Source organism: Astatotilapia calliptera, chromosome 3, assembly GCF_964374335.1.
Source record: "Astatotilapia calliptera chromosome 3, fAstCal68.1, whole genome shotgun sequence".
NCBI classification, from domain to species: Eukaryota; Metazoa; Chordata; class Actinopteri; order Cichliformes; family Cichlidae; genus Astatotilapia; species Astatotilapia calliptera.
In genome coordinates this window covers 54,601,090-54,616,529 of record NC_137424.1, presented here as the reverse complement: position 1 = coordinate 54,616,529, position 15,440 = coordinate 54,601,090, and the positions used below count along the sequence as shown (strand labels likewise).

General features: G+C 43.4%; 1 protein-coding gene across 2 annotated transcripts in view; it reads right to left on the bottom strand.

Annotated features, from left to right (window-relative positions):
- Positions 1-4,266: 4,266 nt before the first annotated feature.
- Positions 4,267-15,440, bottom strand: part of LOC113019247 (uncharacterized) — a 45,435-nt gene continuing 34,261 nt past the window's right edge. For both annotated transcript variants that reach the window (XM_080292374.1, XM_080292377.1), the window contains exons 29-34: positions 15,298-15,376; positions 8,454-8,564; positions 5,937-6,227; positions 4,886-5,002; positions 4,678-4,799; positions 4,267-4,589 (exon numbers count right to left, since the gene is read on the bottom strand). In XM_080292374.1, coding sequence (XP_080148500.1) covers positions 4,515-4,589; positions 4,678-4,799; positions 4,886-5,002; positions 5,937-6,227; positions 8,454-8,564; positions 15,298-15,376 — 795 coding nt within the window. In that variant the 3' untranslated portion in view covers positions 4,267-4,514. The remainder of the gene's footprint in view (positions 4,590-4,677; positions 4,800-4,885; positions 5,003-5,936; positions 6,228-8,453; positions 8,565-15,297; positions 15,377-15,440) is intronic.

Below are 15,440 nucleotides of genomic sequence, written 5' to 3'. Positions count from 1 at the left end.
ATTTCCATAGGAAAACAACTCATATATAAATGTCCTTGATGATGATCTATCATATCTTTTTTTACCACTATAACACAGCCTGCATTTTAATATGTGAAATTACTTTTACACCCCATCACCAATGCTGCACAGATTAATTTTACATTATAAAAATATAATTTATGTTGTGACTGTGAGACATGAGTAAGTTTGCGAAAAGGAAGCATGGCAAAGGGGGGAAATAAGGTATGATTCTCCCTGAAATAAGCTTTCTGCCAAATAATTATAATACTAATGCAGTCACAAGTAATAATATCACAAGTTCCCCTTTTATTCATAAAATTTTAATATATTGAATGATGACTGCTTAGTCCTCCGTAAAGATGGAAGCCCCGATTTGCAGACGCTATGCGCAGAGGTTTGGGACCATAAGTCTTATTGTAAACATACCACGGCAGATCCGACGATGTTTCCATGAACATGCTTTTCAGCATCTCTTTATTGACCACAAGCAGAAAACAAGCAGAAGAGAACAAGAGTAATAGAATAAACAACATCACAATGATATATGGGAATATGACAGTAAATACTAAATATTAAACATTATTGTGCAGCACATAAGATCAACAGAACACAGTGTGCTTTGAGGTAGGAGCCAAAAGGGGTGTAGTTTGTGGGTGTGATCACCCGTGTGTACACCTGTGAGCATGAACGCGCTTGTTTTTTTAAAAGGTTCCTTCATGTAATGATCTGCTAGAGGGTGGGGGGGGGGGGGGGGGCACAGCCCCGTCCTCCAGGGCGTGAAGCAGGTGTGGAGGAGATCAAAACTCCAGACATCCAGAGGCCCCCAGAACACAAGAGACCAAGGAAGACCCACAGAGGGGCAGCTGCGCCACTGTCCCTGAAAGAGCTGAGGAGAGTCCCAGATGAGGGGTCACTCAGCAGGAGCGGAGCAGAAGCCAGGGGGAGTTGCAGTGATGTGCCCGTGAGCTCCGCCGGCAGCCAGCTGTGCCTGAGTGACCGAGCCTCAGGCCGAGGGCACCCTACCTCCGAAGTGGCCCGAGCGAGCCCCAGGCTCCAGGCCCCGATAAGCGGCCGCCAAGGAGTGAGCCGGTGTGTACCTGGACGCCCATCCCCAGACACAAAGAACCACCAACGCACCGATGTCTGAGGGAGTCCGCCACCGGCAGGGGAAGTGGTGGTGGGGGGAGATAGGTCTCCATACCTTGGAGGGCCTGAGATGTCCCCAGAGAGGTGGCGTCTGATACCCAACCTGACATATAGAAACAGACATACAGGCACACACAGACACAAACATCCATTACCACCCTCATGCTCTCATTACTTTTGAAAAGTCAGGTCAAGGCTCCAAAAGCCCAAAGGCGAAATGAGGGTGGCAGCTCACAACAGTTTTTGTTTGCTACATGGATTAGTTCAGCTGGGTGTCTTTCCTTTTGTTATATTCCTTTAAGAGTTCAAAATGTGTTAATTACATAAATAAAATGTAATTTTCTCTGTAGCACTTCATGGATTTCATAAGCAACACACCTTAGTTGCTCTTTGGATTCTTTTAAAAAGCAGCTGAAAACTTTTCTTTTCAAACAAGCCTTTTGTTGATCTACGTATTTTATATTCTTTACATTCTTTACATTTGATCTTTTACATTGTGTACAATGTCTATTGATTGTATTGTTTAATTTAATATTTGTGTACTGCACTTTGTGACTGACTGTCTGTGAAAAGCGCTTAATAAATAAACTTTACTTACTTTAGTTGTTCACACAAAGCATAAAGGTAAAAAAACAACAATATATACAGTGTTATCTTCATTTTAGATTTCAAAAAGTATTTGCGGCTCCCAGTGGTTTTTTTGCGTGGAAACCGGGTCCAAGTGGCTCTTTGGGTGTTAAAGGTTGCTGACCCTTGGCCTAGGCCGTCTGCTATGGTGTTGTCTGCGGGGGCGGCAGCATCTCTGCTGGGGACAGGAAGAGAACAGGCTGATATGGAGGGCCAGCTCTGTTCTAGGATGCCCTCTGGACCCAGTGGAGATGGTGAGTGTTAGGTCTAAACTTGCAGACCTCGCTGTCTCAGTGGCCTGTTACTGTGAAGGAAGCAAGATCTCAGAGCTCCATCGGTTTTTACTTGCAAGGGAAGTCCGGTCAGGTCTAGAGTTGTAAGCTCTTCACCCGAACTCAGCCAACTCTGAATTCGGCCTCCCCTCACAGTCCTTTTATCAACAACAGTAGTTACACAAACATTTCATTTATAATATGACAGTTAAGACACTCACATGTGAACATGTACGCCTGTGATGTGTGTGTGTGACATTTTCTGCTACACCACATATCACTGTGACCTTTCACTGATGTCCCTAGTCACCCCATGTATGGCGTAACCTTTTAACGAACCAGTGTGTAGAAAACAGAGGTGAGCAGTCTTGCTAAAGATCTAATCATCTTGCACAATGACAACCATATTGATCTACAATTCTCTAACAGTGAGTGACAGGAGAATGGAGGCTAAGCCGTCATCCCTGTTGGACAGCATCTCCCAGCCCATGCAGGAGACTCTGACAGCACTGAGCAGCTCCTTCAGTGGCAGGCTCTGGCACCCATGATGTGGGATGGAGATGGATTTTGCCGGTCTTTCCTTCCTACAGCTGTCAGACTCCACAACAAAGATTTTGCAGCTGACCAAACACACAAATCCACACATGTGCAATAACACGAAGTGCAATTCTCTTTTTCTGACTAAATTGTATTTTATTCTGTTTTATTGTGTACAGTATCTTATTCTTATTATCATATATTGCAGTATTTTTTCTAAATTTTCGCTGCTGTAACATTGCACTGTCCAGTTTTGGCTTGTTAGATTATAATATTATTTTATGCCATGTTAGATCCCTAATTAAAGATTGTGAATTATTATGTAGTTTTAGTTTGCATTATTCTCCTGAATTAGAAGAAGCTGATAACTATTGCATCAGTTAAACTGATTTGCATTAAAGTAGACTGCTGATTTATTGTGAATGAATGATATTGTTTTATGATGCATTATACTGCTGAGTTATAAGAAATACTGTTTGCAGAAAGTCATCGCCTTATTTGTCTGATTAGAAGAGAACAGAATATGCTGGAGTTTTCTGCCCCATCTCAGCAGGAGCAGATAAACAGGGAGCCAAGGTCGTAGCTTAGGCGCTGTGTGAGAGAAAGCATGTGAATGTTTAGGCTTTTATGATAAGGTGGAGGCAACAGAGGCTATAAGAGTTTGAGCAATGCTCCACCATTTTGAGATCTGAGACTGTCTGCATCAGTGTCCATCTCCCACGCGTGTGATCATTAAAATCATCGTTTGACTCAACCCGACCGGACCAGTGTTGTTATTGTGGTTTTTCTCTTGTCTCCATCCCCAATAATTTTGAACCTAACAGGCTGTAACTAAACAAATTTCCCACGTGTGGAACTAATAACGGTTATCTTATATAAAAATAATAAAATTATAGCACACCAGAAAGATAGTCAGGAATTCTGTGTCATCAAAGATGAAAAAACAGGGTGACACAAAACAAAGGTGCGTGAGAAAGAATCATATACTCTGATGAGGGGACTGATTTATTTTAAATAAATGTACCACTGATGGTCTACTTGTCCTGTTTGTGTTTTGGGGTCTTTGTGTCCGGTTGTCTGAGTGCTTTCCCATTCTCATCTCCAGCCCCACACCTACTATGAGAGGAGGTTAAGCAGATGTGTTGTTCTCACAAGGCACTGCTCCACCTCCGCACAGTGTATTTACATCTCAGTGCCTTCAACCAGCCTCAAACAAACTCTGGGCTTTATTTACTGACCTCTAGTGGCAGTAAGGTGACATTGTTTTTTTGAAATTAGATTTTGCCGTTTTCCATTTGGCATCGTAAACCAAGATTTTGTGTTCTTCTCCGTTAAGCACACTGATTTGCCTTGTAATGAAATGTGGTATGTATAATATTACTGTCTCAATGTTAAAATGCTGGGTTAAAGAGTGAAAACAACGACACAGACACTTAAAATTCTCTTAAGCCTTAAACCTCTCTTATCAAGAGTTCAGCTTTCTCATTTTGAACCTCACAGCTTCTGACCGAATTTGGTGGTTTGTTCAGCTTCAAACTTGAGCCAGTGAGTCTGGAAAGTGTGAGACACACTCAGGTTGATGGACCCTTTTCTTCTAAAGAAACTGAAGCCAAAGATGTAAATGACCAAAAAAAAAAAAAGATTTAATATACTATTAACACCTGTCAGGTACCTCCTGATGACCTGTTAAGTAAATTTATTAATTTTTCAATAACATTTTCACATAAAAGATAAAATAATAACAACATTTTAAAACTGTTCTCTTCACCAGCCTGTACAAACAAAAACAAAACAATTTATGAATGAAGACATATCATTTACAACAAAAGGTACCACACGGTGATTAGTTTAGTTTCTGAACTAGTAGGATCAAAAACATTGGCTTGTTCTCCACAGTGATGTGTTAAAATAATCAGTAGATCAGGTCCATCAGTCAGAAACGGAGCCTTGAGACATCTGAGATGACGTTTTTGAAGCTCTTTGTCGACGTTTCTCATAATATTTCTACAAAAAAAACAGAAAAGTGAGAAACCAAACATTGTTAGGCCAAGAGTGTGATTTTGTGTACTGAATGGTGTGTGCGCATGCGTACCTGCAGGTTGTTGTAGTGTTTCTGGCTGCAGCAGTGGAGTTCCTTGGCGGTCTTCTCATTCAGGTAGAAAACAGAGCAGATGTTACAGAAAAATCCTGATTTTGGGATCACAAACTCCTGACCTGCAGAGGAGTAGAAACAGGAAAATTAGACAAGTGTTAACACAGCATTTGAATCGCGTGCGTGTGTGTTTATGTGTGTGTCTCACCGAGGGGGCTATTGGGGTTGAACTGAGGCAGTCTGAAGTCTGCTACAACACACGGAGACTGAGAGCGAGATCGCTTTGCCTCAGGTCCAACAAGCTCCCTCCTGCGTTTGCCCACAACTGAAAATGGAAAGAGCGACACATTAATCATCAACAAATCTGCTGCAGGAGCCACCGGGTTTATAAAATATTAAAATATAACTTAAGTAATTAAACAAATGATTTTTGATTTATTTGAAAAGGTGAAATGTTTGTCAGCCACTTTATTAGGTACACTTGTTTGACTGCTCATTAATGTAAATCTCTAATCGGCCAATCACATGGCAGCAACTCAGTGATCTAGGTATGTAGACATGGTCAGATGACCTGCTGAAATTCAAACTGAGCATCAGAATGAAGAAGAAAAGTAATTTCGTGGACTTAAATGTGGCATGTTTGCTAATCTTAGCATTTCACTGATGGGATTTTCCCAAAGAAGCATCTCTAGGGTTTACACAAAATCGTCTGAAAGACAAAATGAGCAGCAGTTCACTGGAAGAAAATGCACTTTTGAGTTCAGATGAGAATGTAATAACTCAAATAAACACTTATTATAACCAAGGTATGCAGAGGAGTATCTCTGAACACACAGCACATCCAACATTGAAGCAGATGAGCTGCAACAGCAGAAGACCACACTGGGTTCCACTTCTCTAAGCTAAGAACGTAAAACTGAGGGACCAATTCACACAGGATCAGCAACGCTGTAAAAGAAAAAAAAAGTCTCCATTTCTGCTGTGACATTAGGATGGCAGGGTCAGAAAGCTTGGATCCATCCTGCTTTGTGTCAAAATTTCAGGCTGATGATGGTGTGGGATATATTCTTGGCACACACTGGGGCCTTTAGCACCAACCACAAAACATATTACCACCACCACAAGGTAGTGGAAATGCATCTCAAAGCTATTAGTAGGCTAACAGAAGCAGGCTATACAATTTTTCTTTTAATATTCAGTTTACTGTGTTTTCGCTGTCAGAGTGATGCAGTTTGTTGATTTAAAGCAGCTCTTTGTACCTTTAATGCCAACCGTGCTCCATCCATCCTTCTCCTCTCCCTGCTCTGTCTCCTTATCAGGACACGTAGACTCTGGCTGCTGTCCAGCAGGGGCAGTTGCAGCATCAGGCTGGGTCTCTGCTTCCTCTTCGGTCCTCTGGCTCTCCGCCTGGCCGTCACCTGGCGGTGCAGATGAGTCTCGGTCCTGTGATAAAGTGGGATTAACAGAAGCTGGAGGCAGTGGTTCTGTTGTTTCCTCCTCTTCCGTCTCATCTTTTGTGCTCTCTGGTTTCCCTCTAGCAGATTTTCTCACTGTGGGAGGAAACAACAGATTAATTAAGCTTCATGTCTCAGAGCTCTGACACGACTTTATCCCAGATGCCAGCCACTGGAGAATATATGTACGGATGTTACATATTTAAAATACAAAATATGAGTAACTGTATTCCATTATAGTTACTCCTTAAATAGGTGATAATTTATTGAAATAAATGGATTAAACTGCAGTATTTTTCTGTTTCATATGTTAGGCCCTCTCTACTTTTGGTACATTGCTGGAAACCCAAACAAAACACACAATGAGAGGGTCTAATGTAAGTGTCCTGTGTATGTGCGCCAGTTACACGACCTGGAGCCAGCACAAGAGATGGAAAGTTGATTCTGAAAGCAGAGCCTTTCAGCGCCGGCAGCGGGAGACTGAATATATGTTCACAGACATGCTGGTAAACCCGTGTGTCTTATTAGTGGAGCTAATGTGGCTGTAATTAAGGAATTTAATTTAAGACGAGACAAAACGTCAGAATAAGCCGAAAAACCTAAATGCAGAGCAGAAACTACAGAAAGTAGAAGAATGAAGAAGAATCTGACATGTCAGCAGACTTTTTTCACCAGAGCAAAATCACAAAGTGAAGCTGTTGTGAAAGCAAGTTTTATTGCATCAGAGGAGAAAGCCACATCAGCCTTGCACTCTGAAGAGCTTCATGATGAAGGTGTGCAACATCTTGTGTCCAGACAAAACGCAGATTTTGGCAAATGTGAGCCTGAGCAGAAACGTATGTCAAAGTGTAACCGACATGAAACTGCTCTGGGACAAACTTGTTGGACTCACAACAGATGGAGCGCCGGTGTTGTACGGTGAAAAAAAGCGGACTAGTCAGCAGGATGTGAGTAAAGATGCAGGAGGAGAACTGTACCGGTGAGTTAACAGCATATCACTGCATCACACACCAGGAAAGGCTGTGTGGTAAAGTCCTAAAAATGGAGCATGTAATGATCACCGTAACGCAAACCGTAAATTTTATCTGAGCTAAAAGTTTAAATCACCGTCAATTTCAGTCTTTTATGTGGGAAATAGATTCAGAGTTTGCCGACATTCCTCATCATACAGAGGTCTGCTGGCTGAGTTGGGATAAAAGTTCTCAATAGAGTTTTTGAGCTCAGCAAGGAAACCTGTCAGTTCATGGACATGACATGTATGATGCGGTGAAGGCATTTCAAGTGAAGCTGTCACAAATGCACCAGTGCAGCCTGCCTCACTTTCCCTGTTGCCAAGTAATGTTGAACCAAGTCAGCGCACTTTGCTGATAAACTGAGCGCACTGAGCACGCACGGTGCTTTGGTGACTTTGAAGAATTTCGAGCTGCTTCACAACCCACTTACAATTGACGTGGAAACTGCACCTGTGCAGATTCAGATGGAGCTGCATTCTAATGGGAGAGTTCTCAAGGAAAAGTACGACACACCATCAACTAAACACTGAATGGCCCTTGGGTTATTAGTTCCACTCCTGAAGCAGTGCGCAGCTCCGTCTACATGCGGCTCCAACCTTGTGAATGCTTTCATTTATTTTTTCTGGGGTTTTGGCAGCATGTTCATATTTCTAACTTGCAGAATTTTGACAGGATATATTTTTATGGAGAGCAAAATATTTAAAATTAAAGTTGTTTTTTTTTTAAGTTTATTTAATCTGGAATAATATTCCTGTCTGTTTTTAATTCATATTCATGTTTAAAAAACATTGTTTTAGTGTTCAGTAAATGTTTATCTTGTTTGGCCCGCGACCTAAAGTGTGCCTTGATATTTGGTCTCCTGTGCAATTGAGTTTGACACCCCTGGTCTAAAGGCTCCAACCTAAAGAAACATCTGGAAGTTCTTTTTTAAAAACTAACGTTAGCCTGCTGCAACTACCTTGTTTTAGTTGTGGTAGCTTCCTGGGTTATGTGCCACTTCAGTATCTACGTGACTTATTACTATTACTGAAGGCTACTCGCCACTGAGCAAACATCTTATCTTATGTTAACATAAGTCTTTTCTCCCCTACAGTAAATATATTGTCTATTCAGACAGATTTGGGCTTACAAGCCAAAAACAAACAGGAATTTGCAGGATGTGATTGCTACATTCATGTAGTTGTGAAAAGCAATGACAGTATATTAAGTAATCCAAAGTATTCAGAATACATTACAAACTACATTTTGGTGCATGTATTATGTAATCTGTAGTGGAATACAATTTAAAAGTAACCTTCCCAACACTGACCCGGGGTCTGCCTGGTTCTCTTCCTGGGTCGACCTCTTGTCCTGGTAATTACCGCCTCCTTCTCCACAGTCTCTCCCACCTCGTCCACCATCACAAAATTGAAACTCTCCTCTAAAACAAGAAATGAGAGGTCACAGGCAGTATTGACAGTAAAAACTTTCATTTCTTGTTGAAATATACCCAAGTTAAATGCTGTCTTCTAAGAGGGCGATGTGGGAAAATCTCCATTTAAATAAAACTATTTCTGTCAAGCATAAAGTTTCCTGTTTCTCCTAAGAGATGATATAGGATTAAGTTTAATCTAAATGCTTTTGTTGAAGTTGAACTAGTTGAATGAGACAATTTTCAGCAGGGTAGATGACTACCTTAGTTAGGCACACTCAAATTTTTCAAGCGCCTCACTTAACACTGCAGTTTGACATGTACACTTTTTTTGCAAACTAGGCCTGAACTTTTACCTAGAAATGAGTCTACCTACTGTGTGTGTGTGTGTGTGTGTGTGTGTGTGTGTGTGTGTGTGTGTGTGTGTGTGTGTCTCGACCTCAAATGCACTCTGTCTCCCCTCGCCAACTAAACTCATGACCTCTTACCAGACAGAAGCCACTCTCATATGTGTAACAACCTAACTCAAACTATATACGGAATGTATTGAATAAATGCTTTAATCAAATGCCACTAGATACAGTTTGTAACTATATACATCCAGAGAGAGGGCAACTGAAAAGCCAACACACTAAGTAGCTGATTAGTACGTTATTATAAAAAACAAACAAAATAAACAAATATTTAGACAGCCAGTCCTTCAGTGATGAATATCAATGATATTGATGATCAATGATGGCCTTATGGAACTCACACAGTGGAGCCATTTTCCCCAGTGTTTTACATATTTCTCATACTCAAAATTCACTAAAATAAGTAATCTTTTCCATATTATGAATCTCCAAAGTTACATCAATATAGCTGTTTAATGTTGGTGGATCCTTTTGGTCAGTGCCTTTTTATTTGCAGCTAGCAGCACACAAAGTAAGTATTTATACATACCCTTTATGTCTGAGGGTATGTATTCTAAAAATATGGATTTGAAATCAAAGTGTAAATATGTACTAAATATGTTTTGCATCACTTTATGGACTTCTATCCAGTAATTCTTAATATTCTTACAATCCCAAATTATATGGTAGTGGTGTGAGGTTTCGTAGCCACAGTTCCTCCAACATTCACAACTTCCATCATCATAATGCGCCTTTAAAGCTGGGGTAATGAAAAAACAAGCAAAACTTTTCTAGCAGAACTTCCAAATATGTGATTTTGTTCTTCTCCAATGAAAAGAACAAATGTTTTGCCATTCCTCTTCTGTAATCACCAGACCTCCCTCTTTCTCCCATCTTTCTTTTATATACTTGGTTGAATAATTGCTGAGATCATGAAGACTTTTGTATATTTGTGAGATTACACCTTTCCTAATTTCTGACTTATGAGCATTTAAAAAGAGTTGGATAAATGGCCTCGCTGTAGTGGGTATTTGGTTTTTAATGTTTCGAGTATAAAAGTTTCTTAACTGTAAGTATCTATAGTTGTTTTGGTTTTCTAAATGAAATGTTTGCTTTAAAGTTTGGAAACTCACAATTTCATCTTCCTTTACAATACCGCATATCAATGTAATTACTTTACCTATCCAGTTTTTAAAACTAGGGTCTACATGATTTGGTGTAAATTCCGAATCATATGCACACCATTTTAATATTTTTATATTCTTCTGCAGCTTATTTCTTTTGCCACCATTTTCCAAACACCTAGTGTGGCCTTTAGCTAAGGATTTCTTATTTTGGAAATGTAGTCCTGTAGGTTTCTACCTGTATGTGCATATTGGTTATTGTTTTGCATTCAATTTCCTTCCAACACTGCCCTGCTCATTGCTGAAGTATAGTTTTGGGGGGGAAATTGATGTCCATAAAGACAATATTGATTTGTAAATGATTAACTAACAATCTTGTGTTTGTGCTTAAAGTGCTTTGGCACTCTTTGGCAATATTGTAGACAATATTAAACTTAATCATCACATCAGCCTCCTCTGATGACCTGTTTGCTGCTGCCTGCCACTGAAAGGCAGTGGTGAGAGGGGACACTTGCGCAGTGCATTCATCACGACATATGTGTTTTCTGGATACATTGTGCTTTTTCAGCGTTCAGAGGTTGATGGCTCTGTGTCAGAGCACTGGCTATGAATTTCAGACGGATCAGGACTTAACAAAAAAGTTATCAATAGTTCTTTTCATCTTTTCTCATTACCCACAGCTACATCCACTTCTATTGGGCCTAGGCTACTCACTAGGGCTGGGTATCATCACTGATTTCTATGACATGAAGGAAATTTTCCTGGCCTGGCTTTTTACAGCAGATAACCTTAAAACTATTCTGCGATTTTGCATAATTTTATAAAGTTTACATTTCTTCAGTACTGAACAGCAGAACAGGCTTTCTTGTTCGAGGTCATTTGAGGTATAAAAAAAAAAAAATAGACGGCGACCGACAGCGCTGTAAACAACGGTAGACTGGTGGGTAATGAGCAAATGAATAATGCACAAAACAGAGATTTGAGACGGGAAAGTGAGAGAGTGAGAGAGACAGCTGTGCATGAAGTGTGATTTTTATCGTGGTGGAAGCAAAACAGCCAATGTCAGATAGGGCTGTGCGATATGACCAAAATCTCATATCCCGATATAAGAATTCTATCGTCCGATAACGATATAAATCACAAAAATGTTACATTTTCTGTAAATTCTGTGAATCTCGGGCAGCTCGACTTGCGTGAAGCGTTTCCAGCTGCGCGTCATGTAGCTGGAGTCGAGTGTTTTAACTGATGCATGAAACTATACATTTTTAGACATAAGTTGTAACGGCCGCCGTTTTCTTTGTGAGTATTTATTACACGGCGTGCTGCGGGGAAAAGCCTGTTCTAGCGTTTGAGTCTAAGGTTTATTTTTTAGCACCTGGCGGCTCTTTTTTAATTCTCATCCGTAAATACTCTGCTCTTTCACGTGATTCAGTTTATTTTGAAAAGTCTCAACAGGATCTTGAGCTTTATTGTGAAAGGTTTATGTGGAACATAAACAAGCGGACACGCGATGGTGTTACCGTCGTTGTTGCTAACGACAACGCATAAAAACAGGCGCTTGTCCGTACGTAGTGTGGTTATATTAAATATAAGAGAAATATTAAAAAATATTACTGTAAACAGTTTATTTTGCGATACCACGAAACAAACGATAGCGTAAAATGAAACGATAGATGTTTTTATATCGTCATCCGATATTCGGTGCTGGAAGGTGCTCCACCTGGAGACTCTGTTGTCCTGCTGGGAGACTTCAATGCTCACGTGGGTAACGACAGCGAGACCTGGAGGGGCGTGATTGGGAGGAACGGCCTCCCTGATCTGAACCCGAGCGGTGCTTTGTTATTGGACTTCTATGCTAATCACAGTTTGGCCATAACGAACACCCTGTTCGAACATAAGAGTGTCCATAAGTGCACGTGGCACCAGGACGCTCTAGGCCGTAGGTCGATGATCGATTTTGTAATCGTATCACCAGACCTGCGACCATATGTTCTGGACACTCGGGTAAAGAGAGGGGCTGAGCTGTCAACTGATCACCACCTGGTGGTGAGTTGGATCAGGTGGCGGGGGAGGACACTGGACAGACCTGGTACACCTAAACGCGTAGTGAGGGTGTGCTGGGAACGTCTAGCAGAGGCCCCAGTCCGTGAGATCTTCAACGCACACCTCCGGCAGAGCTTCAACAGCATTCCGAGGGAGACTGGGGACATTGAGTCCGAATGGACCATGTTCAGCGTCTCCATTGCCGAAGCTGCTGCATTGAGCTGCGGCCGCAGGGTGGTTGGTGCCTGCCGTGGTGGTAATCCCCGAACCAAATGGTGGACACCAGAGGTGAAGGGAGCCACCAGGCTGAAGAAGGAGTCCTATCTGGCTTGGTTAGCCTGTGGGACTCCGGAGGCAGCTGACAGGTATCGACAGGCCAAGCGGAATGCGGCTCAGGCAGTGGCTGAAGCAAAAACTCGGGTGTGGGAGGAGTTCGGAGAGGCCATGGAAAAAGACTTTCGGACTGCCTCGAAGAGATTCTGGCAAACCGTCAGGCGTCTCAGGAGGGGAAAGCGGTGCTCTACCTGCACTGTGTATAGTGCTGGTGGAGCGCTGTTGACATCGACTGAGAAAATTGTCAGGCGGTGGAAGGAATACTTCGAGGACCTCCTTAATCCCACTGACACGTCTTCCGAGGAGGAAGCAGAGTCTGGGGATGAGGGGAATGACCCGCCAATTTCCGGGGGCGAGGTCACTGAGGCAGTTAAACAACTCCTTGGTGGCAGAGCCCCTGGTGTTGACGAGGTCCGCCCCGAGTTCCTGAAGGCTCTGGACGTTGTAGGGCTGTCCTGGTTGACACGCCTTTGCAATGTTGCGTGGAGATCAGGGGCAGTACCTGTGGACTGGCAGACCGGGGTGGTGGTCCCCATCTTTAAGAAGGGGGACCGGAGGGTGTGTTCCAACTACAGGGGGATCACACTCCTCAGCCTCCCTGGGAAAGTCTATGCCAGGGTGCTGGAAAGGAGAGTTCGTCCGCTAGTCGAACCTCGGATACAGGAGGAACAATGCGGTTTTCGTCCTGGTCGCGGAACACTGGACCAGCTCTTTATCCTCTCGAGGGTACTTGAGGGCGCATGGGAGTTTGCCCAACCAGTCTACATGTGTTTTGTGGACTTGGAGAAGGCATTCGACCGTGTCCCTCGGGGTGTCCTGTGGGAGGTGCTGCGGGAGTATGGGGTGTCTGGCCCATTGCTACGGGCCATTCGATCCCTATACAACCGTTGCAGGAGCTTGGTTCGCATTGCCGGCAATAAGTCGGACTCGTTCCCGGTGGGTGATGGGCTCCGCCAGGGATGCCCTTTGGCTCCGGTTCTGTTCATAATTTTTATGGACAGGATTTCTAGGCGCAGCCAAGTGGCGGAGGGCTTTCGCTTTGGTGGCCTCAGAATCTCATCTCTGATTTTTGCGGATGATGTGGTTCTGTTGGCTTCATCAGGTGAGGGCCTCCAGCTCGCACTGGAACGGTTCGCAGCCGAGTGTGAAGCAGCGGGAATGAGGATCAGCACCTCCAAATCTGAGGCCATGGTTCTCAGCCGGAAAAGGGTGGAGTGCCCTCTCCGGGTCGGGGATGAGTTCCTGCCCCAAGTGGAGGAGTTCAAGTATCTCGGGGTCTTGTTCGCGAGTGATGGGAGAAGGGAGCCGGAGATTGACAGACGGATTGGGGCTGCAGCTGCTGTAATGCGGACGCTGCACCGGTCCGTCGTGGTGAAGAGGGAGCTGAGTGTAAAAGCGAAGCTCTCAATTTACCAGTCGATCTACGGCCCTACCCTCACCTATGGCCACGAGCTGTGGGTAGTGACCGAAAGAACGAGATCGCGGATACAAGCGGCGGAAATGAGCTTCCTCCGAAGGGTGGCTGGCCTCTCCCTTAGAGATAGGGTGAGAAGTTCGGCCATCCGGGAGGGGCTCAGAGTAGAGCCGCTGCTGCTCCACATCGAAAGGAGTCAGCTGAGGTGGTTCGGGCATCTGACAAGGATGCCCCCTGGGCGCCTCCTGGGTGAGGTGTTCCAGGCATGTCCCACCGGGAGGAGGCCCCGGGGAAGACCCAGGACACGCTGGAGAGATTATATCTCTCGGCTGGCCTGGGAACGCCTTGGTATTCCCCCGGATAAGCTGGAGGAGGTGGCTGGGGAGAGGGAGGTCTGGGCCTCTTTGCTTAGGCTGCTGCCCCCGCGACCCGGCCTCGGATAAGCGGTTGAAGATGAAGATGGATCCGATATATATCGTTATATCGAACAGCCCTAATGTCAGAGGGAATTCATGACGATGTTTATCAAATGTGAAGCGCAGTTTGCTGCTTCTTTTGCTGCTGGATCAGTGAATTTTGGTCTGAGAGAGACAAAACCTGCTACTCAGAATCAAGAAAAAAAAAAAAGACGTAAACACAAAGCGCGGACCCACCAACGCATCAGAATCAGTGAGCTGTCGGCTTTCAGCCCCGACGGTGTGTCCGTGTACAGGCCGTTGGGTGAGAAAGCCGAGAAAGAGAAAGCTGATTCTGACGTGTCGGGTCCGCTCTGTGTTTACGTCTTTGTGTGGAATCTGTTTACCTGCTCTCTCATTTGCTGTTTGGTGGTTGTTGAAATAGTTTTGTGAGCTTTGACCTGAGATTCTGGTGTTTCTGGCAAAATACATTTATATTTAAAACTCTATTCAGGATTTAATGACTCAATATCGCTTAATTCAAGATACTCAACTCTCTCTATCCACCTGCACTTTCAAACATGTACTAAAGACTACAGGAATATCTGGACTTTCAGAGTTGCAGAGACTTTTTTTTCTTTTCTTTTTTTTTACTCGAACAGCTGGTTGCACCGGTGTGACCTAAGGTTTATTTTAGTCGCACCATTGAAAAATTTGGTCACATTTGTGACGCACTCTAGAGCCCTGCCAACAAAAACTATGCTGTACACATTCGCTTCTCCTCCACAAAATCTGACCGTGCAAATCAAACTCTGTTCAGGTGGTTTGAGTATGTGACTAGGATGCCTCCTGGGCAACTCCTAGGTGCTGTGGTTTACTGTACTGTACTGAACAGCAGAACAGGCTTTCTTGTTCAAGGGAGGAGGCCCCTGGGCAGATCCAGCAATGAGGCTATCAGGGAAGTCTGAACTTCCGACTGCCCCCACGACCCGAACTCGAACAAGTAGTTAAAAAAATGGATGGATGGAGAATGAAACTGACCTGTTTCATCATGTTTGCGTTTAGCAGATCCTGATGTCTTCTCTGCTTCCTCTTCTACCTCAGCTGCTGTCGCAAAAGTCTAAAAACAAAGACACAAAATCACGACCATCGAGTTTTCTGTTTTTACTAAAGAGGAAACAAAG